The 26,095-nt window shown below is 43.7% G+C and overlaps 1 protein-coding gene across 2 annotated transcripts in view; it reads right to left on the minus strand.

Annotated features, from left to right (window-relative positions):
• Window positions 1-2,066: 2,066 nt before the first annotated feature.
• Window positions 2,067-26,095, minus strand: part of Ubash3b (ubiquitin associated and SH3 domain containing B) — a 139,484-nt gene continuing 115,455 nt past the window's right edge. For both annotated transcript variants that reach the window (XM_051197161.1, XM_051197160.1), the window contains exons 6-14: window positions 25,379-25,587; window positions 19,850-19,982; window positions 18,313-18,433; window positions 16,700-16,822; window positions 14,757-14,849; window positions 12,046-12,190; window positions 8,447-8,553; window positions 6,562-6,671; window positions 2,067-4,913 (exon numbers count right to left, since the gene is read on the minus strand). In XM_051197161.1, the coding sequence (XP_051053118.1) occupies window positions 4,776-4,913; window positions 6,562-6,671; window positions 8,447-8,553; window positions 12,046-12,190; window positions 14,757-14,849; window positions 16,700-16,822; window positions 18,313-18,433; window positions 19,850-19,982; window positions 25,379-25,587 (1,179 nt within the window). In that variant the 3' untranslated portion in view covers window positions 2,067-4,775. The remainder of the gene's footprint in view (window positions 4,914-6,561; window positions 6,672-8,446; window positions 8,554-12,045; window positions 12,191-14,756; window positions 14,850-16,699; window positions 16,823-18,312; window positions 18,434-19,849; window positions 19,983-25,378; window positions 25,588-26,095) is intronic.

Raw genomic sequence — 26,095 nt, forward strand, 5'->3', positions numbered from 1 at the left:
GTGCTGTGTATCTGTAATCTCAGCCTTGGGGAATGGAGATAGGGGGACCAGGGATTTAAGCCACAAAACCAGTTCAAGGCTAGTTTGGGCTATGTGAGTTTTTATATCAAAAACATAACTAAAACCAATTATACACACGTATATGGTTAGGCTTCATTGTGTTCTGAGTTTTGGGTCTTCATTGCTTTATGCAGTTTCCCATAGAGTAAAAAGTTAAACTTGTCTATTTTTCTCTTGTTAATTTGATTTTGTCACAGGAGCGTTGGCCCTGAGAAGTTGATGGGAAGGCATCCTGTGTCTCCTACAGTTTGCCTAGGATAAACTGGAGGCATCATGGAGCACGCTCTTTCAGTGACAGAGTGTCCTCAGTTCTCCATCTGGATGTCTCACCAGAAAGGACCAGAGACCACAAAAGGATCTTCCCCTTTCCATTAGCAGCTAGTTTCTCTCTGACCCTCTTTTGGAAGAGTTCACACTCTTTTTTGGGGGTTGGGGTTCGAGATAGGGTTTCTCTCTACCTTTGGAGCCTGTCCTGGAACTCACTCTGTATATCAGGCTGACCTCAAACTCACAGAGATCTGCCTGCCTCTGCTACCCCCTTCCGTCAACCCCACCAGTGCTGGGATTAAAGGCGTGTGCCGCCACCACCCAGCTAATACTCACACTTTAATGGACCCTGCACAGTCACAGTGACCACAGTACCATTGGAAGATATGACAGGAAGAGACCACACTCAGCATTTGATTTGTAGTTGCTCTTGATTGACTGAGGACAGTTTCTTTTTATTAAGTCATCTATGAACCACTTCAGTGGATATGGTCCTGGAATGCAGTGAACTGATCACAATGCTGTCACAGCTCTATCAGGAAGATTAGCTTCTCAGCCAGCAAGCACAAATGCCGCAGGTAGTGTACAAGGAATTTCGCCAGTACAGCTAGGTGTAGTTTTCCCTCTCTTTTTGTAATTACAAACTCCCCCCCCAATAAATACATCTGGATCACATAGAAAAGAAGGGATACAAAAGACTCATAAGTGAGAAAGAAACTGACACGCCTTCCCAACCTAGCAGGTTCAGCATGGTAGATGCATAACTCACAGGCTCTGGGATGCTGTTCTCAGTGGCAACCAAAGAATGAGTATACATTGTTTCATTATACATGTGTATTCCATACAGAGTCCATAAATAGTTGAACAGCTGCAAAATTCTGTGCAAATAATGGCGGTTAAGGAATACCAGGCAAATAGCTGTGAGAGCTGTCTATTGTTTGACTACTAATGACTCTAATATTCAACCTACACACAGCAAACCTAATACTTTACATATGTAACAGCCCAGTTATTTCTTTCACATTGAGACACAATGCCTGTGGCCACTCTCCCAGAAATCAATGGTGAAGCGTTACAAAAGCAAATCCAGTTTTAGTCACATGTTTAAAGATAAAAAGCACCCACATAACAACTCCATCTCCATCACCTTTGTAACATAGATGTTCCCCTAAGCAGATGTTCTGACCCCTGCCATTCTTGCTCTTCTTGCCCCTGCAGAAGCACAGGCTCATAATACTAGCTCTTCCCCCCCCTCCTCAGTTGGCATGTGCTGGATTACAATTTAAATGCAAATCTCCAGGAGTCTTGTTATCCAACCTTGTGCAGATATGGCACAGTTGACTGTGCCGACCCTTGGAAGCTTAGTGGGAGGCTCATCTATATTCTTAACACACGAATACACTGAGAGTAGATTCAAAGGAGCAATTCATCATTGCTGTGAAATTAAAGCCAGTACCTAGTTACAGTGGAATGCCATTCTTGGAGCACAGAAGCAAACTTTTCTACAAAGGCAGTGAGATAGGAACTTCTCTCCCTGTTGCCATTCACTGAGTTCCCCACGACATTAGATAATTGGAAGAGGCCTCATTTTTGCAGGAAAAAGCTTGGAGAGTGGAAAAGACACATCTAGGGCGGTGCTACACACAGCAGGAAGACCATTTACATTTATTCCCAACAAAACCGGCAAGAAAATGACCAACAGTGACTTACCAAACCCACATAGCTCCAAAAGGCACACTTTTATTTATTTATTATTTATTGCAAAATCATCTTTCAAATATAAGGTTACTTTAAAATAATTCTTTGGTTAAAGTATAATTAAGAAGTAGAAAGACTCCCAGGCCGTTCACTACGGGATTAAAAAATAACGTCTTCTCTCAGCTATCATATGGCCACTTAATCAGCCATTCAGACTGCATGAATTTGAATGCAAAGGGAAAGACACACTTATCTGAATGCTATTGTCACCCTGGGGTGAAGCAACGGGCTCCTCATAGCCAAGCAGTGATGGCGAGGAGAGCCTGGGAAAAGGACGGCCCCAGTGTGTGCATTAACATTCGCCAATTATTCCGGTCGGTCCACAGAGGAAATCACAGGGACAGAGTCCTACCCAGGAATAACACTGCAGCATGAGCACACTTGTTAAAGCAGGTCACTGTTTAGATGTGTAATACCATAGTAATTCATTTCCCTTGGTGGATTTTCAGGTATCAGATAGCTTTCCAACACTTACAAAAATAGGAGGGGCACGAAAATTTTCTTTTGATTATTTTTGTTTGCCCTGTGCCGACTCATTCCTTTTCCCAAATATCATTTGAGCTAATTAGCATGAGCTGCAGATCAAACAGAACTAGCCTCAACTCAGGGTCACAGCCAGCACAGAACTTCTGTATGCACATGAAATGGGATGACAGAGATGTTTCTTTACACACAGATTCTATGTGATTTAAAGGATCACCCAGCTGGGCCCAATGTTTAATTTTTTTTTTTAAAGTAGGCAAGCATGCAATGTTAACAGAATACAGATCACCCAGCCAATTTGATAAGCAATTTGGATAATTAAACTTTTCTGTACTCAAGAGTTTTTTCCAGAAACTGACTTCAGATGCTGCTCCCTTTGGCTCTGTCAAAAATCACCCAGGACTCTGTCTATATTGCATTAAGGACAATGGGATGTGGCCCAATCAAAGTGAGTCTTCTACCTAGACACTTAAAACTAAGACAACTGAGAGAGACAGAGGGGAGAGCCTAGCAGGGACTGTTTTTTTTTTTTTTTTTTTTTTTTTTTACACGCACAGACAATTCTTCGTAGTGTCAAAGAAATCTGATGATCTGCTTGGAGTGCCCAGTCTGGAGAGGCAGTGGTGAATCATTTTGGATATGAGTGAATGGTGGGTTCATGTCAGTACAAACACCAGAAGAATAAGTGACAAGGACATTACAGTGGCTGCACTGTAACTTCCCCTCTGAGACTTCTAATCGGAGTCTCTCCTCCAAGATGTTCTAAGATATTGATGTGTCACCATAGAATTACATCCATTCTGGAAGCTGGGCCCAAGTTCTTTCCATACTAGCAAAAATCATAGCTTATTTATCAAGCTGTAAAACAGATGACATATTTCTCTGCCTTACAGTGAACTCTCTCACACCAGGCTGCTGTCTGTGGACCTAGTGGCTATTCACACAATTAAATAGACATGGATAAGTGACATTTTGGTTTGATTGTCATTTATTCTTTTTTTTAAATACACACACTCTCTCTAAATACATGAAGTAGGTGTGAAGAGAGTCCACAGACAGGCTGTGACTCTCAACTCCCTTCAAGCAGCCCTACCTTCCATCTATTTTAAATTATCACAGAAAAGCAAATAAGGACAGCCAAAGGAGCAACGCAGCCATGACTGCCATCACTCAAGTCAGTCCCCTGACTTCCTTAAACAACCTTAAAGAACTGGTTTACCTATGGATGCTCCTCCACAGCCAACACAGACTGTATGTGTACAACTCGACCCTCAGTATAGCTTCGAGAAATATCCATATTGCACAGAAGGAATTTCTTGCTGATCAAAAAAAAAAAAAAAATCGAACACATATTCTTCCAGATCTCAACCTCCTTAACCACTTAACACAGTCTAGAGCCTGGGTGGAAAGACAAATCTTGACTCAGACTGGCTGAGGGATTTCACAGCTCATCCGGCTATCATAGGGGTAATTTCAACTTGATTAATATTCTGCAAGTTTCTGTAACTCCCATTCAATACTTCACCCACTTTCTTTATTTCCCCCTGAGTATCTCAAAGTGCTTTGGAGAGCAAAGGTGCTTCTCTCCCGATTTCACAGATAGAAGCATGAAGGGCCAGGCTGCTCTGGAGATGGAGTGGTGGTACCAGTGTGAATGCTGGAGTCCTTAAGCAGATGCTTTGCACACTAGTGAATGGAGTCTCTGGGGGTGGACTCTGCTCTATGACCCAAGGACTACTCTTCTGGTTTCTAATAACGACCAAAGCACTCCACAGCGTGGCTTTGCCTAACTTGCAAATGAAGTACAAAAGACTATCCCATCCCCAGTAGGATTGGAGACACAGACCTTCCCCTTGCATGTCTCCTGAGGGTGGGGGCAGCTCTCTGGGAGAAGAGTGAGGCTCTTTAGCCATGCATAGCCTGAAGAAGGGTGGTGGTCTCTGCTGCAGCAGGTGCCCCAGCTTAGGAAGACAGTTCTCCAAAGCCATGTTAGCTAGGCAAGTCCAGAGAATATGAGTTTTGTTTTCTCCTTCTGAATCATGCCTTGCATTGATGCAGTCTCACGTTAAGACCCCCTAAGCGTGAAAAGAAATATGCTAAATGATTCTGAGCTGTCCACTTTGAATGCAGTGTGGACTTTTCCACTGCTACTGAACATCCTGAGGACTCATCTACAATAAGCTAGTTCTTCCCATCACTCAGGCAGCTTATTCTTGTAGCAAGGTCTCTCTCCAGTTGAAGCCCCCAGTGGGTCCATGGGTAAGGGGGAGGATAGGCGGGTCTGTCAGCTGCCATATTCCAGTTTCTCCCAATTCTTCGCAGGAACAGAAGCCTAGGTATGGGATCTGAAGTCAGAGCAGCAAGGAAAGGGGAAAACAGAAGACCAAGAGTTAATGCCTTGACCTTTGTCTTGACACAAACACTCCAGTGTTTCCAGGATGCACAGGCAAAAATGTAAAACCTTTTAAGTCAACAAGCAATCCTAAATGGACGAGTCCGGTAAATCTAAGACAACAGTGCTGGTTTTGATCAGTAGGATCTGGTCCATGGTAAGCACCCCTGCTACATGACTACAGATTATAGGCTGATAGTGTGGGAGACAAGAATAGAAGTATGCACAGGGATTCACTCCTGATTCTGAGTGAATGTCTGATACACATACAGTATCAGACCCTGTATATGTTTTCCCCCTATATTTACACATCTCCAATAAGGTTTAATTTATAAACTAGACACAATAAGACAAACATCAATAATAAACAGAGCAGTTCTACCAATACATTATAATAGAAGTTATATGAATGTGCTCATGTCCAATAGCTGCCAATACCACAGTTGACCTCAGGGTTGGGGAGACTACAGTAATGAAATTGTACCAAAGATTAAATTCCAAATTGCATTATCAAGTTAAGAGACATACCAAGGATTTCTCACATTATATTTTGGCATAATGGGAAAGAATATAAAGGTCTTTTGAGTTCTCATGTAGTCCAGACTGGCCTTGAACTCATTATGCAGCTAAGGATGATCTTGAAATCCTGATCATCCAGTATCTATTTCCAAAGGACTAGGATTACAGACATGTGCTACCACACCTAGGCAGATCTCTGTGGGTTTGAGATCAGAGAGCTACTAGTATATGAAGTGAGTTCCAGGACAGACAGGGCCACACAAAGAAATCCTATCTCAAAACCAAAATCAAACCACCTCCCAAAATGAAAGAAAGGAAGAAAAAAGAAAAAAAGAAAAAAAGAAAGAAAGAAAGAAAGATGTCAGCACTGTTTTGTGGGGAGCACAGCACACACACACATGTGACATTCAGAACAGAAACCATGGGCTGTCATGGCAACTCAGAGCTTATTTTTGTGTTTTGTGTCCAGAGGCACAGTCATAAATAAGACTGCCAACCTGCCACACTCCCAGTAGCTTACAGACTAATGGGATGGATACATGTCTAAGGGAGCATTCTTTTTTTTTTTAAAATAAGAAAATTGTGGCTGAGTTTGAACTAGGGTCTCTATTTAAAGGGAAAGGAGACAGTGTCCTCACCTGAAGAGATGTGTGGGGGATGTGGCTGATGGAAAATACAGGCAGAAGAAAGAATCTAGATCAGAGGGTAAGGTCAGCATCCTGGGGCTTCTGTCCTGCCTTGGTTTACCTTTCAGTCTGGTTGTTCTCACAGGCAGCATCCCCTGGCCTGCCTGCTGGGCTCTCTCTTCAGGCTAAGATCTTGGCTGTATTCTTATTTGCCTTTTCTTATTCCCTCATTACTTATAGTTCTTAGCTTCCTCCATAAAACCTTTTCTTCTTACACAGTCCTAATCAAATACCCCACAGAGTTCCCCTGAACACATCTTGACTGAGTGAATTGGTAAACGAATCTTCCCAGCTCAGTAGAAAATTCTGCTTCAGGGAAATTAGCTATCAGCCAGTCACAGACAGTTAGGAAAAACGAAAAGTACCACCGACCCCATAAATGCAAGAGTGAACTACCTTCCGGACCATTTGTACAAAGTCCTTGGAGTTCTGAGGGGACAGGCCTTGGAGTTGACAGGTACAGGCTTCGAGGGAAGATGCATGGGCCACAATCAGAATGTTATTTCCTAGGAATTGAGAGAGGCTCATTACCACAACTGGCTCACTATATATCACATACACATATTTTGAAATCACATTGCACTCTATACATGCTAACTAAAAGTTTTAAAGAAATCTAGGGGTAGAGTTCAGTGGTAGAACATTTCTAGCATGTATAATGTCCAAAACATGAAAATAAATAGGTAAATTTTGGGGAGGAGAATCTACTAAAACACACTTCTTTGAAAATATTCATAATAGTTTCGAATACCTTGTATGTCATAATATCTAATACCTTCTATGATAATTTAAAAAGAACTATGTAGTTGGATTTTCTTTTACTTTAGCCCTATATTGGAATGACAAATGTACTTTTTTTTTTAACTCTTTACTCTTTGGGGACCCCACCAGCCAGCTCCCAAATAAATCATGCAAAGTCTTATTAATTACTTAAAAATGCCCGGCCTAGGCTTGGATAATTTCTAGCTAGCTTTCCTTAAATTGTTCCTTCTACCTTTTGCCTCTGGGCTTTTTACCTTTTCTTACTTCTGTATATCTTACTTTCACTTACTCCATGGCTGGTTGTGTGGTTGGATAGCTAGCCTCTAGCATCCTCTCTTTATTCCTGCTTCTCCTTCTCTTTTTCTCCTTCTATTTACTCTGTCTGTCAGCCCTGCCTATCCTTTCTCCTGCCTTGCTGTTTGGCTATTCAGCTCTTCATTAGGTGTTTTAGACAGGCAAAGTAACACAGTTTCACAGAGTTAAACAAATGCTCCACAGCATAAGCAAACGTAACAAGTCTTAAAATAATATTTTATAACAGAACTAAAAATTACTTTCAAAGAGAAAAAGTAGACTTAATTACAGATTTATAGGAAGTTATACCCTCATACCCTGCTGGAGTAAGGTCTCACGTCCTTTCACCCAGCCTCCCCCCATGATTCCATGCTTTATGATATGGTTTACCACCAAAAACATGGAAATAGATATGTGTACAATTCGTTTTTCGGTGATGCCCTCACATGTATATCTTTGTAACTATCACTGCAATTGAGACACAAGCTTACACTCTACATACATCAGCAGGCTCCCTAAGGCAGCCCCTCTAATACAGTTTTAATTGTCACAAGGGCAGAACTGTGAACATTTGAGACCTCATAGTTGAGAGCATGCCTCATGAATCTCCATAGTAGTGAGTAGCTTATCAGTAATAACCACCATGTAGGAGTCATTCATCCTCAGTTGCCCATGACTATCCACTGTTAATATCTGCATGTATGTAGTTGCCAAGTTTTGCTCCCTGAGAATAAATACATTAACCTAAAGCTCATGGTGGGCAGTTGGCCTACATGTCATCAACTATTTGAGACCAGTCTCTAAGATGCAAACAGACTTGAGTGTTACCCAGCACTGCTCTTGGCTAGTGACAGCAGGGGCAGTGAATGCATTTCTGTGGGAGTAGATGTGTAGATGTCCCCATCCTAGATTACTGCAGGTAAATTATATTCTATTCTGGAAAACATAACTGGGCATCCTCTCCATAGGATACAAAATGACAAGCTACAGCACAGAGCCTAGCTTACTTAATAAAGTAATGTCATCGACTGGGTTCCTATGCAATACCTACCATGGTAGATCCTCCTAGAATATCACAAACTAAATCTGAAAGGCTCTACAAGAAAGCCTGGGAACATTTTTCTTTTCTAGTGAATTTTAAAAAGCAAATTCAAACATCCCAAGCAGTTCATAAATCATGGAGAGATGTTCATTTACTAATGGAGTCCTAAATCATGCCACCTACCTTTGTTTTTACATTCGCTTATTATCTCTTTCGTCACCTGGAAACTTCTACTAATGTAGCTGTCATAGGATTCGGAAATCACCAATTTGCTGACTGGAATGTGAGGTCTACAATGGAAAAGTGAACAAAGGATAAAGGAATGATATCACCCTAAATATTTCCAGATCTCTTGGGAGATACATATTTCTGTTTATCCATTTCTCTGGAAAGGAAGGAGGTGAAGGGAAAAGAATTTCCATCAGGCAGACACTGAGGTCTAAAACCTAGAGTGCTACTCACAGTGACTCATTGGAAAAATGAGGCATTCAGTGAATGTCTTGCCCACACTGACACACTTAAGCAGACTGCATACTTTTCCTTGACATTACTGGTCACTGAGAATCCTTAACCATTTGGCCAACAGGAAACAAAGTGGAGATGGGCTCCCTCTGTATAGACACCTGGAGTGCCCAAGGTTTCTTTGGCAGCTTTATTCACATCCATCTCTTTGTGAATCTATGAGATTTCCACCAGCCACTCTTTGTGTCTTATTTGAAACCATGCACCTAGTACCAGAAAAAGCCCGAGGGACATAAAGATGAATTGAGTTCTCCACTTGATAAGCTCTCTGTGTGAACCAGGTGGGGAGGCTGCAGATGGAAACCGTAACTGTGAGACACAATCTACAAAAGAATTTGATAGGAGAATCAACATATTCATCATGGTGACCAGTCACTGATGCCCACAGGGCCCACCTTGGTCTCTTTACATCTCCTTTATTTTATGTGGTTTCTGGTTCATAAGTATTTGTCTAATACTCTTTTCCATTTTCTTGTGTCTCTAATTGTTGAGTGTATGGTGCTTAGTGCAGGTGGTGTTGAGCTCTCAAAATACACATGTCATCTTCGTTATAATTTTAAAATCACTACTGTTAAAATTAGTATGAAAACTATTTACTGAGAGGACCCACACACACCAGGGCTCTCTGAAAGCGCACTGTCTGCATTCTTCCAGCAAAACTTGCATAAACTCCAAGTCTCTAGGTGACCAAACAGCTGACTTGCTGGAGCTGAGATTGAATATGATGTGCCCTGTGAGCTGGACCTCTTACACAGGGCAAATACCTAGAGTGTCGTCTTCAAGATCACCCATCATGGCTGCAAATGCAGGTACAAACTTGAAATTTTGGCACTCACTGGGCTAAGGCAGGAGAACTGCCCATGGAAGCTGAGGACCAGCTTGGGTTGTATAGCAAAATGCTCTCTCAAACAAACAACCACCCAACCAACCAAACAAATCAACAGTCAACCAACCAATCAAACAAAACCCCAAAACCTGCCCATTCGATGCTCTTTCTTATTATCAGGAAAGCCAATATTGCTGTTTGGTGAAAACTCGCTTTTCCTGACTCTTCCCAAGGACATGCAGAGGCAAGAGTCAGCACCACTTAAGGATGGACATCTTTGTACTGGAATGAATTCCTCTGATGCATTTCTACTGTGCTTGATATTATCCTGTCTCCCAGGAGCTCCCCTCTCTCCCCAATTCTGTAAACAAAAGGGCCACGCTCGTTCTACGGTCAGGGAGTCACTTGATGGGTGAGACCACACTGTCATTTGAAATTTGTGTAGATGAAAGATGGGATCCTAGGACCTAGCTCTTCATCTGTTCTTGCCTTTGGCTTCTCTCAGCATCTTAAAGGATGTTCTGATGGCCATGGTGCAGAGTCTAAGTTTCTCCTATAAGCAGGACCTATCACAATGCTATCTATACTTACAAGGCCCTGTATCGCCCCTGTGAAAAGTCACTGGACCCCCAAAGGGGTCTCAACCCACAAGTTGAGAATTCCTGGCCTATTCATTTGGTGCTATTTATGACATAGTGGTTAAGTCTACCATATTGCCTCTCATATGCTTTAATTTTTTGTGGAATTGGAGGCTTCCTATTCCCACTCAAAACTGACAGAAAATGTTACACTGAATTTTAAAATGGAAAAGAAAACCTACAATAAGGACCATGTCTTGATCCAGTAACTCCCAGCATTCATCCTGCCTGCACAACTTGTGGGTGTGTGGCCTGGGTACACATCTGGCGTGCAGTGAAAAGTTCAGTGAGAATGCATTTGCAGAACTTTTTTTAGGTCCTCCTGGGAAATATCATAGAACACATACATACACAGAGGAAACTAAAACACAGCCGACCCAATGTGACTCGGATGGGGCTGGATGGAGAGAGGGGAGAGCTATTTTACTGATGCAGGCAGTAACCTGACCTGTTTCCCAGACAGAAAGGTAATGGCGCTGTCACAGGAACAATATTCTACTACTATTTCCCTCAAGGAAGAGGAAAACAGTGGCCAGAGAGAACACAGATCAACCTGTGAGGGGTACTAGTGATGAGTCCATTTAATGCTATGTTTGAGGAATGCTAACTCCCTTAAGGCAGGGAGGAGCACAGAGCTGAGTGACTGAGTTATCTTAGCTCCTACACACAGAGCAGAAGTGGGATATGGAAACAGACATTCTCTCATCTTGTCCAGGCACCCAACAGATTATTCACAATTAAAAGTATTTGAAGGAGAGGCCAACAGAGAGCACAAGGAAGAAAGTTCTATGCAGACTGGTCCCTTTGCTAAATTCTGCCCTAAGAGAGAGGAGTTTCATTTCCTACTGGAATGCTTGTAGTTACCTGTCTTTCCTCAAAGTGTTAGGGTGGGGTTTTGAGATATTGCCAGTGTATTATTATTGGTTAATTCTTTACTAGGAATGTAGATTGTTTACCTGGAAGCATTAAAAAAAATCCTAGCACAGAGTATAGTCCAATGGAAACATCAATAGAAAAGGACTAAAATGGTTGTAAGGCAGAACACACAGAACCTGAGACACAGAAGGTAATGTAATAGTAATGTCATTGTTATTATTTCTATGCATGATCACAAAACATTTTACAACAGGCAAGCTATACATGGCTTTCTGGGCTAGGAACATGACTCAATAGAGTGTGTGTGTGTGTGTGTGTGTGTGTGTGTGTGTGTGTGTGTGTGTGGATACACACACCATATTCACTTTCATTTTCCAAGATCATAGAAATAATAAATGAACATAGAAAGAAGAATTTTAAAATCCAGTGAAAGCCAAACATGGTGGCCCATGCTTGTAGTCTCAGCCCTTGGAAGACACAGACAGGAAAGTCATGAGGTCCAAGTCAGCCTGGGCTACATAATGAGACCTTGTCTCAAAAGGATAAAAGAGCAAGAGATTTGGAAAATTTAAAGTAAAAATGGAAAGCTGACACAATGTCAGCTTCCTGAATCCACTGAGCTATTTTATCAGCCCCTTATGTGTGTCCCTAAAATACAAAATGGCTTTACTTTAATATTGAAGTGGATACAATAAAGTTAGGAAATCTGAACACAAGAGTGAGTGGGGGGTACAGAGCATGCTAACATTAAATACAAGGAAGCACTACATTTCCCCCGGTTTTTCTAAAATCATAGCTTGATTTCTACTAGTGTGAACAACTTTCTGGAGGCCTTGTGAGGTCCATCATCTGCTTGATGAACATGGCGTAGGAACAGTGCAGGAGACAGAACCTTAGGAAGACAGCAAGGCAGAGGTTACCTGTAGGTTGTATCAACACTCAGGTTGGCTGCAGCTAACTCTGATGGAGGTATCCATGCCGGTAACGTGCTCCCAGCAACCCATTTTGTCCATTCAAATAAGCCCGGCTCGACCCGAATCTTCAAGTGATTGTCTTGTTGTAAACCTTAGGGATGAAGTAAAATGAAGATGAAGGAAGTCTCACTAATTGTCAGTGGAGAGAATGAGCCACAGGACAAGCCATTACAAAATTTACGAGGCAGAGCAGGATGTACTGCCAGCTTTCAAAGGAGTGAAGCAACCAAAAGTCCTATCCAGCTCTAGTGTCTATAACCATAATGATGATGAGCATGGCAAGATAACCTTGATGGTGTAGTAGTGGCATGCTAACCAACAGCACCCAAATTGGACCTGGTACTAGAAACCTAGCCAACTACCAGGGGCCAGTGAAGTCATGGATCTTGGGGGAGAACCTGCAATGACCACTTTACTAAACCAGCATAATCCCCAACTACATTCTAAATATTTATCCTTATACCCACAGACAAGCATAGTCCTCACCCTTCATCAAGGAAACTTTGCTTTGCAACAGATGAAACACATCACAGAAGACCACAACCAATCAAATGCAGAGCTGTGGAGCCCGGTCCCAAAAGATACATCTACAGAACACTTCCACACTTAAGGCTCAGGTGAACATTGAGAAAGAGGGATCAGAGACATTGGAAGAATCAGGGGATCAGGGAGTTTGCTACCAGAGTGTGTCTCCTAGGAATATGAGAAGATACACCCATAAAGCTTCACAAACATGAGCTGAACAAAGATGGCGCCAGCAGACATGATGGCGAAGGGGGGTGGGGGGAACTGAGGATAGCAGAGGGTGTTTTACTCCAGGGAAGAGCATATCCAATGGCCGTCCAAATGGTCAGTCTGAAAACACACATACAAGTAGCATTGTACAAACTGAGCACGCTGTACTTATGTATTTAGAAACATGATGCACATAGTAACAACTGATGAAGAAAGAAGTCATGAGAGAGAGCAGGGTGGGGTGACGGGAGGGCTTGAAAGCAGGAAAGGGAGGGGGAAATGATGTAATTATACAATAATCTCAAAAAATAAAAACAACTGTTTTTAATTACAAGGCAGTGATTCCTTTCCTACTAGACTCATTTAAGTTGGAAGCACACAGGTTTGGACAAAGTTTATACAATGTGAATTGAAAATTTATTTAATAAGTAAATTGTACAGCTATAGGTAAAGCACGTGTTTAAAAAATAAATTTTTTGTTTCCCAACATGTGCATTTATTACTCTGGCTGCTTCAACACATATGCTGGCTGATACCTGAGAACTCACCCCTCTACAAGTCACTCACTACTCAAGCTGTCCAAGCTTGTGACTATTTTACAGCCAGGGACAAAAGTCTCACTATGTACCTTAGGCTGACTTCAAACTCTCAATCTTCCTGCTTCAGCTTCCTCTGGAGTGCTGGGGTTATAGGTGTGCACCACCACGCCCCACTCATTTCTCTATTATAATCCTTTCTAAAGTGAAGTCCATGATGTCTTACAAAACAGAACGCAAACTCAAGACCTTCCGCTCTTCTCATGGCACCCACTACTGAGCAGAGGCTTACACTGTATTTGAACGTCATATAAATTACTTGCCTTGTCTATCAAGGAACCCAGAGTTGAATGTTTACAAGGGACAATGCACAAGTTCTGTTTTATCACAGCATGATTCTCTAGGAGTAGAAATCTTCCCTTTCTATTCACATAGCTCTCCTTACACTTCCTTTAGTCCAGTTTCTCTGTGTACAAGAGACTGCACAGATGCCTCTGTACCGAGAGGAAGTTGTACTTAAGGCTAAGAACAGAGGACTCAAGTGTGTTAAATTCAAATGCTGGTTCATTTGTTTGTCTGACTCAAATTCAGCCCAACTCCCTGCCTCCCTGTCTCCCCAGTCCGTCTTCTTCCAATGGGTTGAGAATGGCTCTAATGCAAACCTGCATGGATTTTAGGATGAGAGTTGAGTACTTATACAGTGATGGGGCTCTAAAAGCCTTTCTAGTTTGTGCGGCACTGTGGTGTGCACCTCTAATCCCAGCACTTGGGAGGAGGCAGGAGGATCTATGTGAGTTTGAGGCCAATCTGGCCAACAAAGTGACTTTCAGGCCAGTCAAAGCTACATGGTGAGACCACATCTCAGAAAGTAAGTAAATGAATAAATAAGTCTTTCCACTTAAGTGAAGGAAGCAAGATGGCAATGATGCGGAACTCCTAACAGCTCAGCTGCTGCTGCCAAGAAAAGGTCAACAACAGACCCAACTGCTTAAATGCAAAGAGAGACTCATGTCTGTAAAAGGTGTAAATACTTTGTACTGCTACAGTCCATCCAAGACAGCTTAAAATTCTTAGAGAAAAATGATTAGTAACCCCTCTCTGTCTGGATTACACTGTCAGAAGACTGACTTTTGTGCAAGGTTGGTCATCTTCTGGAAGAATCCTCAATAAAAATTCAAGATTTGTGTGAGCCACAGTGGCTCAAGCCCATGGTCCTAGCACCCAGGAGGCTGAGCCAGGAGGGTTGCTGCAGGTTCAAGGGTAACCTGGGCTACACGTCACCTTGAAACCAAAACAAACTTTCAGTTCTTGAAGCTCCGTAACCGCAGTAAGTGCAAGGAAACAGAGGGACGAACTACGTAACCACTGTCAAGCCAAGAATCTTACCTTTCAATATATTATGTGCAGTCTGAACGCAGCGTAGGGATGGAGAGCAATAAACGTGATCAATAACGGTGTTACTTTCTAACAAGGCTTCACCTGCCGAGCAAATCAACAGAGAGTCAGCATGATAGTGTCTCTTGGGCTTCATCTTGACCCTCGATGGAAGAGTGCCAAGCAGACCCATACATCCCCTGTCCCAGCAGGAGCTCACAGAGAGCCAGGAGCATCGGCCAGATCCCTCATCAGTGTATCCATGAACAAGGCCAAGAAACATGCCTTTTTGTCCCTTTTTCTTTCTTTCTTGTACCAGCACGAAACAAAATGCCCTCTTGGGAAGGCCTACCAACAGGGTATGCTCTGACTCTACTAGAAAGATGCTGAAACCCACTCTGTGATAACAGGGAGAACGTTAGTGAGACCTTGTTATAATTCCAGTGTGCTAACCCTAATCTCAGACTCCTGAACACCAGAAACCCACCTAATGTTTTAATGCTTCCTGATGTGGTTTATGTCTTTTCTCTACTAAGTAAACTCTAAGTATCTTCATGTGGTGTCAATGTCTGCCATGGACTTGGTTACCCTGTCACCCCAACCCATTCTCTTGACCTGACTCAACTGCTCTAGAAATAAGAAATGGACACAATATCCCTTGTACTCATTATTACTATTATGTTTATTTATTTACTTAGGGTTTTTTTTTTTTTTTTTTTTTTTTTGAGACAGGGTTTCTCTGTGTATCCCTAGCTGTCCTGGAACTCACTCTGTAGACAAGGCTGGCCTCAAACTCAGAGATCCACCTGCCTCTGCCTCTCAGGTGCTGGGATTAAAGGCGTGCGCCACCACCACCTGGCTTCCCCTCCACTCTTAATGCCTTTATTTTTAAAGTATTTATCATTGTTGTTATTGGTGGGGGGGTTGTGTCAGAGAGAGAGAGAGAGAGAGCAAGAGAGAGAGGAGAACGCGTGTACATATGGAGGTCAGAAGTCAACTTTATGGAATGGGTTCCCTCCTTCCACCTTTATGCAGGTTCTGGGGATTGAACTCAGCTCACCAGGCTTTTGTTGTAAGTGCCTTTACTCACTGAACTATTAGTTTGCTGGGATCTTCTGATGCTATGTCTAACCTCTGTGCTTTTGATCATATGGTCTTCTATGGCAAGAACACCCCTCTCCCTCTGTTCCTTCTTCACAGATGACTCCCATGTGAGCCCCAGTTAACATTACCTCTTAGCCGTCCTTTTTTTTCTCTCTCTCTCTCCCTGCCTCCCTCCCCTCCCCTTTCTCTCTCATCGCTTCCTTCCATCCCTTCTCTCTCTCTCTCTCTCTTTTAATTCTCCTCATACTCTGTGCACTTTGTTATTCAGTCAGCCATACATTCTGATAGTTACTGAACAGCTTCAAAACGTCACTGGGCCTGTACAAAGTCAGTAACACCCCTGCACCCCCCTCTCTCCCTCCCTCCCTCTCTTTCTCTCTCCCTTGGTTTTTTGAGACAGGGTTTTTCCGTGTAGCTTTGTAAACCAGGCTGACCTAGAACTCACAGAGATCTGCCTGCCTCTGCCTCCTGAGTGCTGGGATTAAAGGCGAGCATCAGCACCGCTTGACTTCCCCTGCACCTCTTAACCTCACATCTTACACCATACTGGCACATGCTGTTGTCTTGAGCTATCAGCCAATACATCTACTAGACCAGTGGTGTAAGTAAACCAAGCCTGACTATCCTTCTGTCACATGGACCACATCTGTTGATCATCAGGGGCCTACCTGTACAGCCCGAAAAAGGTTGTAGGCCACCATGGTGCCTCAAAAAAAAAAATAAATAAAAAAAATAAAAAATCCGCCCCCCAAAATAAATAAATAAATGAAGTGAAGAAGTGTGTTTGCACACCCCTGCTGTGGTTCTGTTGAAGGATCCAGGAGATGCTATGCCATCACAGGAGCCCTTACCCACTAGCCTTGCTTGCATACACCCAAACACAGTGATTGGAGCATCTTTCTCATAGTCCCGGAAACCGCCGCTCCGCTGAGGTAAGCTGTGAGGCATGTTCAGGTTGGTGCGTATGTAGCGGCCTGGTGGGGGAAGAGCAAACAAAGGCTGCACAGACTCCTTGTTTACTTGAGACTCTTCCATGATCCTGACCCCTCCTTCTTGGTCAAAGACACTGAATTGAACCATCTGAAGCCAATGGAAAACACTGAATCTGACACTTTTTCTTCAGTAGATTGACTAGAATCCACTCTCTCTTTTGTTGATAACAGCAATGAGGGTGTTTCTTAGTGAATATAACAACCAGATACAGGCAAGGATCCCATTCTTAAAATGCCACTCAAACGAGAATGGAACCAGATGGCCCACAGTGATGTCATGGCAGGAGTTCTGATCACAGGATCAGAACATGTCTCTGAACTGATTTTGTTGTCTGAATATGGGCCAGACACAGCTACTTTTTGCTCCCTGGTACCCCAGCTTATAGAATGGGGACAAGAATGTTTATCTGTCCTCTATAAGTTAGAACAATCAAGGACACAGAGATTCCAAGAATTTTGAGTATATGTACATAAAAGTAGCCTGCCTGTGCCCCCTAGAGGCCGTTATGGGTATGCATTGCTGTGCAGGCCATTAATCACCACCACTTAGAGACAGGTGATGTATTCCAAGGGCCCCACTAGATGCCTAAGACCACAGACAGTGATGAATCCTGAACAGACTATGTTTTTTTTTTTCTATAAAAAGAAACCCCACACCTATGATAACATTGAACTTGTAAGTCAGCCACCATAACAAGGAATAATAAAATGATATACTGCAATGCAAGTTACAAAGATATATAGTACAAAATATCTTATTGCAGTGTACTTGGACTTCCTTTGAAAGAGAAGCAAATGCTACTGCTATAGTAGGTTTGATAACTAAGATGATATTAGGCAAGAATTAGGCGGGTACACTGTGGATGCACTGAGCAAAGGGATGGGTGGGACATAGATGGATTTTATTATCATATTACCAAGAGTGCAGGGGTCATAATATAAAACATATGAATTGCTTGTGTGCTGCCTAATTTAAATCAACTTGAGTCATTCAAGACAAGGGAACCCCAAATGAGAAAATGCCTCCATATGATTGAGCTGTAGGCAAGCCTGTACAGCATTTTCTTAATTAGTGATTGATGGGGGAGGACCCATTTTGGCTAATGCCACCTCTGGGCTGGTGATCCTGAGTTCTATAAGAAGGCAGACTGAGCAAACCATGGGGAGCAAGCCATTAAGCAGCACCCTCCATGGCCTCTGCATCAGCTCCTGCCTCCAGGTTCCTGCTCTATTTGAGTCCCTGTCCTGGCTTTCTTCAAATGATAGACTACAATGTGGAAGTGTAAGCCCAATAAAACCTTTCCTCCCCAACTTGCTTTTTGGTCATGGTGATTCATCACAGCAACAGAAACCCTGACGAAGACAGCTTGTTTGAGACTTTTCCACGCACTAGCTTTAGATCATGGTAAACTGTGGGTAACTGAAACCACAGAGTCAAACTGGATGAATGGAGAGACCACACAGTCACTTACCTTTGGCATCAAAGCACTGGGATAGCCAGTACTTCCCGAATACAACATCCATCCTCTCCCCGTGCCGACACACAAAGAGGCATCGCTTCTGGGGCCCGGGCTGACTGTTGACTCTCAGGGGCTGCAGAGAACAAAGGCAAAGAGTGAACATACACACAGCACCCTAGACCTACCCTGATGCCAAGGGAGAGGAGCTCTGGGACAAAGTCTCCTTAACTGCCTTGGGCTTAGTTTGGCCAGTTTGTAAAGTGAGGATAATAAGCTCTTCCTACAGACTCTCAGGCCCGCAAGAGACAGACACCTGCAAGTGATTTGAAGTATGAAGGACTGTGCAAGTGCTACGCTCTTTGCTGCCCCCTACTGTAAAAGGAGAGTTCAAGGTAGAGTTCAAAGGTCAAACCTGCTCTTAATGTAGAGAGAAGGACAGCTATCTCCTCAAAGAGATGTGCCATCAGTTCCTTCAAGGAGGAAGAAATTCTATTGGTACACAAGCGCCTGCGTCATGCTTAGTTTAAATCCAGTGCTCTACGTTGCACATTCTTTTTTTTCTGAAAAATTACTTATTATTTATATGTATGGGTGTTTTTTCTGCATGCATGCGGGTGTACCATGTATGTGCTGTATCCACAGAGGCCAGAAGAACACACTAGGACTGGAACTACAGACAGTTATAAGCTTCCGTGTGGGTGCTGAGGGCTGACTTTGGAGGGGCAGTCAGTGCTCTTAACTGCTGAGCCATCCCTCCATCCAGCCACATTTTGCATATCCTACTCATGTGTGCTCTATTATCTGACTGCGTACATTGGTATTTCTAAAATGGGCTGGGGGAGGGGGAAGGGAAAGCTGCAACTTCTCAATGGTGACACAGGCAACTTGAGTCAATTACTGGTTTCCATAGCTGCTGGGGAACTGCATAGATGTTTCTGCACGGATGCATCAAATGTTCCCAGTTGCTTTGGGCCACTAGGTCCTTGCTGGACAACATTCTTCCACTGGCTCCTTTTTGCTTTGACAGGGGTGATGTGTGGATTGGTGCTGTGGACTTTGGCACCTGCCCTCCAGATGTGCTTTAATTCAAATCTTGGGCTCCAGACAAAAATGTACCTCCTTTGTTTTCATCCTTAAAATGCCGAACTTTCAACATGTCTCTGTTCTGCTTGACTACTCCTACACCTTTTGCCATCCTGTCCCAAAAAGTGTTATCAATACCCTGAATTTTCAAGTCCAACAAGTATGCTAAGAACCTCATTCTCCTGATACAAATATGGGTGTTAACCCTATTTTGAGCAGAAAGCCCCCTTTTCCTTCTTTGTGATGGCCTTGCTTCCAAGCTCACACCCACATGGTGATGTCCATCGGCAGTGCTACTCACCCCTCTCTTCCTAGTTTTGGATTGCTGTGCGTCTTTTATGATCTGTGTACTGTCTCCCCATAAGGTTAGGGACCTTAGAAAGGAGCCAGGTCAGTGCTGAGGATGGCCCTCAGAACATCCTGATTAGATTCCAGGACATGACATGACCCTCGTGGTCAGCCTTACCTGCATGGGCTGGCAGATGATGGTGAGAGGCGTTGTCTCCCCAAGTCCTTGGTCCTCATACTGCCGCCTCTCTAACACTCCATCACCAAATGTGAGAGAGCTGGGTGACAGCGTATTTAAGATGGAGTAGGAACTGCGGAGGAAGCAGAGGGACGGGTTAACTGCTTTGGCCAGGAGTCATCAGCTGTTCATGGTGAGGCTCAACAGGAGTATGGGTATTAGCACAAAGGACTGTCTGGTCATAGGGTATTTGGGAACCTGAGCAGGGAGCAATCCATCCCCAGGCAAGAACATCTTGCTTTTGTTTTTTCCCCTGAAGTATCACAGTTAATAAACAAGGGGTGGACAGTTCTCAGAGTTGAGAACAGATACACGCATCCCTATGGGCAGGGGTTGGGTCCAGTGATTCTAGGCTTATTAGGATACTACAGGCAGGGTTGGCAGCAAAGACAGTTAAAGAGTAATGAAGTATCAATTATGTACTGTTTCAGCTCTTTCTGTTGCTACAGTGAAACAAACAGTCCCTGCTGCCTTTAATCTTTTCCATGGTAATTTCCCCGTGAGGAATGTGCAGGCAGATGTCTTCCTAGCTGCACTTTGCTGTGGCTCTAAGACTCCCAGGGACAGAGCCTTACTCAGCCCTCAGCCCTTATCTCCCCCTCATCCCTTAACCTGCCTTCTTCAGCCTCCATAACACCCCCCCCAAAAAAAGGATTAAAAACTGGGCTGTTTGAGGGGATCTGACTCTTGCCAGATGTTTGGAGCTGTGAGCCAAGAACTCTTATTTCTGACTATGCCACTGTAACTACAGAGGCCCAGAGGCAATCTGACTGAGAGCAAAACTGTCCAAACATGCCACATTGAAATTTCTGCACACAGCACAGCTTTCTAATTTAAATATGGTCACTGGGAAAATCCAAACATCTCCTGGGTCACTGGGTAGTCTCAAAAGGAAGCATTGACTTTTTAATTTCATGCTCTTGGAAAGGCCCAGTTTGCTCAGTTAATTCTGTGTTTGTGTTTGTGGACCCTATGAGCTGTGCAGGTTAGCAAGCGCCCCCTCTGCAGTATTTGTCTTTAACACAGTATGTTTATTAGAATTTAATTTTAAATGTTTTTGTATTTTCTAAAATCAATAAGCTAACTGGTTTCCAGGTTTTTAAAAATCGGCTACCTCTAGCTTTTGTGTTTTTTTTTTTCTTTTGACATATATTCATTGCACACATACTCATAAGGCCGTTGTCATACAACATATTGTCCTTAGGTGCTGGGTGTGGTGGCACACCCCTTTAATCACAGCACTCTGGAGGGGAAAGTAGGAAGAACGCTGAGTCTTAAGTCAGCCTGGTCTACACAGCAAGCTCCAGGGCAGACAGGGCTACACAGAGATCCTGTCTGGTGGCGGTGGTTGATAATGTACTTTGATCACATTTCCTCCCTCTACTTCCACGTCTCCCCCATTAGTTCCCTAAACTCCTCTACACAGTTCCATCTCTACATCCATGGCACACATCTGTATGTGTATGCAATTTTATTACCTCTATAAAGCTTACCATCCACAAGTTAGAGTAAACACACAGTATCTGTTTTTCCAAGTCTGACTTAATTCACTTGTGATAATATTCTCCAGTTGCACCTACTTTCCTCCAAGTAACATAAGTTTGTTTTGTTTTTTGCTAAATCAAATTCCGCTGCATATATTTACCTCATTTTCCTTATTCACCACTCTGCTGACAGACATCAGTGTTGGTTCCATCTCTGAGATGCTGTGACCAGTACTTCAGTAAAAGTCACTGTATGTTGCCTTAAAGTCTATGGTAAATACCCATGAACGATGCAGCCAGGTCAGGAGTCAGAAGTTGGTTGGATTTTTTCTTTTGGTTTTTTGTTTGTTTGTTTGTTTTGTTTTCCTTTCAGACAGGTTTCAGGCTGGTTTCCAAAACCACATGCAGCCAAGACTGGCTTCAAACTCCTGATGCTCCTGCCTCTATCTCCCGAGGCATGGGATTATAGGCATGCATCAATGCCCAGTCTCCATGACACTGAAGATCAAACCCGGGGCTTCAGGCATGCTAGGCAAGCACTCTACAAACCAAAGATGTCCTTAGCCTGACTGTATAGTAAGGCAAAGGTGTCTGACCCTCCCCCCCCCACTCCCCGAGAGATTTGTATCCCTGTGCATGTCAGACGCATGAAGGTGCTGTGGACTGCATCCTGTTCTTTACAAACCATTGTCCAGAGCCTAAGAGGTTGAACCAGGGGCCTGTGGTTCAATGCAGCTATGTCTGTTTAGTATGACATGCAGTCAAATTAAACCTGTTATGGGCAAATTTAAGTAAGTATAGCTCAAGAAAATCTGAGCCATTTACACACTCTAATAGACCAGTTGTTCACCTTTATTTTAAGCAGAAAGCCTCGCCAACGGCACACAATTGAACAAACTTCAGTTTTCCTGTCTGGCTCATCAAAGCTTCAGGCCTCCAGTGTCTAGCTGTCTGGAATCATACTGACATCTCCCTTGCCCACATCTGTAACTTACTTGATCATAGCTGGGAAGAAAATGATAGGGCCCTTCCTCTCCCTCCAGTTCCCTTAGCAAGGAGAATGGCAGCCTCCTTTCTGTCTTCAGTGTTACTAAGATCAAAGGACCTGGCTCCTCCTGAGACAGCTTGGGGACAATGTCAGGCCAGGGTGGAAAAGAAGCAGGCCTGACATTCAGAACCGTCCTCAGGGAGCAGGAAGATTTCAGCTTCTGCCTAGAATATGCTAGGCCTGTTTGAGGGCCAGCAGCTCACCACACTGTAGAGGACAATGGGCCAGCATTACCCAGAAGGGATTTAGGGACACTCAGGAACAAATGACCATCAGGAAGGGCAGTGAGAAAATATTTTCTTAGCTGCAGAAGGCTGAGGAGCAGTGGGTGGGGAGAGGTACAAAAGCAATTGACATTACAAGTCCTTGTACACTCTATGAGCCCTCTCTGCAGCCTCTCATGAAGGCAGGTAGGGTCAAGCCAGGTGGCTCATGTGTCCTCCCACAACTGCTCAACTTTGGTTAGGCTCATGTGAGAAGGCCTGTCTTACAGGGTAGCTGAGGTCTGCCTCTGTGGGTCATTCCTGCAGTGGTAAGTACAGCAATAAAGTACAGCTCACCCGGGCAGGCCATTTTAATGGAAAAGACACTTACTTTAATGAGGTTTGGTAAACATAGACAAAAATTATATATATATATGTATATATATATATATATATACACACATATATATGTATCTATATGTACACACACACACACACACACACACACACACATATATATATATATACAGTCAGCAGATCTTATAAAGCTGATCTCTATTGCAGCCATTACCACAGTTCTACTGTATGTGTAATGATTATGTCCATTTTAGTGGCTCAGAGAAATAATTCAGTTTGGGCAAAGTTTACGTGGCTGGTACAAGAAAAGAGTAAGGATTTGGATATAACACAACTAAAACTCAAATTCTTAATCAGAGTCTCAAAGCCTAATCTGTATATTCTGATACTTAGCAGAGTCAACTGTGGACCTGATAGCTTAATTTCAAACAAAGTTCCCAGGAAATAACATCAACAACTACCTTCAAAATAAAAGATGGCACGGAGACCTTCCATAGTGCCCTAAGGGAGGTCAGCCAGATTCCTCCATGGTGAAGCCTGAATTCTAGTTCAGGGAGGAGGTCTACATGGAAGGTCTTATATGGGTTAGTGGGACTTGATGTGTGTTCTCTTCACTCACATATGTCCCCATTTCTAGAAAAGAGATCCATGAGCCATGCTTTATCAAGCAAATTATCCCCACTTACTGGGGAGATGTCCTGGGAAGTGTATCACTGGGCGATTTGTCAGAATAGCATCAGAGTGAGCTTAAACTAAGTTGTTAGCATGCCATGTGACACAATTCAGGGGACCATCATGTATACAAGGTCCACCCCTAATCCAAATGCTATTATAAATATGATACATGCTAGCATGCAACATGACACAATTCAAGGGACCATTACTCTGTACAAGGTCTACCCCCAACTCAAATGTTATTACAAACATGATACATGACTGTATTTTTTTATGTGTATATGTATGTGTGTATTTTTTTATGTGTATATGTGATGTGTGCGTGTGTGTGTGCGTGTGTGTGTGTGTGTGTGTGTGTGTGTGTGTGTGAGTTACAGGTGCTTATGACACACCCTGTAGGACCTAGGATCTAAACACTGGTCCTTATGATTGACAGCAAGTGTTCTAACTCCCTAGGCCATCTCTCCAGCCCCTATTAGCACACTTTTAAATTATTTATTTGGTGTGTGTGTGTGTGTGTGTGTGTGTGTGTGTGTGTGTGAGGACAACCTGCTGAAGTGAATTTTTCCTTCCACCATGTGTGCCCTGAGGTTTGAACTTGGAGTATTAGGCTCTGCGGCAAGTGTTTTTACCTACCCACTAAGCCATGTTGCTAGCCCTTCACCTTTGTTTGGAAGAGTCACTGGTCTGACACTCATCAAGTAGGTTAGGGTGGTTGAACACACGAACACACACACACACACACACACACACACACACACACACACACACAGCCTCTTCTTTCTCGGCACTAGGACTATCAACATGACTTTACCAATGTCACCTCTCCCAGCCCTTATTTATTTTTATGGGATAAAATGGTGACTGCAGAGTCTCAACTTCTATATTTCCAGCTTCAGAAACATTTTCTAAAAAGACCTGGATGTTTGAGGACATGAGGCATCCAGATGCCTGTGGGTCCCCATCATGAGTGTGTGGTTTGTCTGGGGCTCACAGAGCAGGGGACTGTCTTTGTTCTTTTCCCTCCAGGGAAAATACCAGGCAGACATCACTCCATGCCAGTCCCTTCCGACAGGAACAACAGCAGGTTTTCAGGGCTTCTGCCTACTCAGCAACATTGTCACATGGGAGAAACAAAAGGGAAGAAAAACCAAACCAGCATGGGAAGCCCGGAGGCTGAATTTGAACTCCCTGGATTTGAAAGAAGAGCATTGTGCTCCTGTTTATATCTGCAACAAAGCTGGTTATACACATGGTCCATTCTGGACACTGGACTCCACGGTGGGCTGAGGACAGCAGAGTAGTCAGGGCAGGTGGCGGCTGTCACCTTAATAAAGAATGGGAGGCATCATGCTCCTGTTAAGTTCCAACAGTTGCCTGTCCCTTGGACACAGTCTCTGTTGCCTAGGCACCATGCCAGGTCTAAGGACTTGCTCAGGGTCACCTAGCAAATGAGAGCTACATTAAGGGCTCCTGATTTTACAATCTCTTTCTGTCATTGGTCTGACTGACACAGAAGGAAATCTGTCTAGCTTCTCTGAGAAGGCCCCTGCTTCTCAGGATGAGGTAGACAGGAGCTGTGAAACAGTCAATGCTTGGCATGAAATGTAGCTACACTCTAGCCAGAGATGGACAGCAGCCTTGGGTTGGCCACCCACTAGAAAGCCAGGCACTGACTGGACAAGAGAGTGGGTCTACCTACCCATGGAAGATCCAGGTGCTACACTCATCAGCCTTGGTAATGTAGTTCTCAGGAAGTAGCCCAGAGCAGCCGGTGGTCAGTGAGGTGCCATAAATCCAGCCCTCGCTGGTGCTGGTCTGTTCCATGGGAGACATGAAGATGAAATCCCCAGGGACCAACTCTAGCTCATCATCATTCTGAGGGGAATAGGGGTAGATCACCTGTAACGTCTGCAAAAAAGGAGAGGACACATGAGACCCGTTGACTATCCTTTTGAACACCTCAGGCACTAGACCATACTCTACATCTGCAATAGCCACGTGTGCGGCATACAGGAGTCCCGGGGGTCGCAGGCTCTAGGCAGACCTGGCTCCAGATCAAAAAGCACTTCTTCTCTCACCAGGGTTTATGGGTAGGTGCCTGGTGCTCCACAACCTTCCAGACCTCCCAGTCATGCTATCACTTCCTGTCAGCACTCTGAAGTGGGTTTCAGGGACTCATCAGGAACTTGGAAGGTTCTTCCGGGCAACTGCTGGACATACAGACGTTCATTTCCCCTGCTGTATCTGCTCTGGCAAGCACTAGGCAGATGGGAATTGTGCAATGCAACTTGTCTTCTACACAGGCTCACAGACGGGGCCAGAGGGATGGGAATAAAGTGTGGCCCTTATTTATGTATTTATGTAGTGTGTGTGTGTGTGTGTGTGTGTGTGTGTGTGTGTGTGTGTGTGTGCGCGC

The sequence above is a fragment of the Phodopus roborovskii genome, unplaced genomic scaffold (assembly GCF_943737965.1).
Source record: "Phodopus roborovskii unplaced genomic scaffold, PHOROB, whole genome shotgun sequence".
NCBI lineage: Eukaryota > Metazoa > Chordata > Mammalia > Rodentia > Cricetidae > Phodopus > Phodopus roborovskii.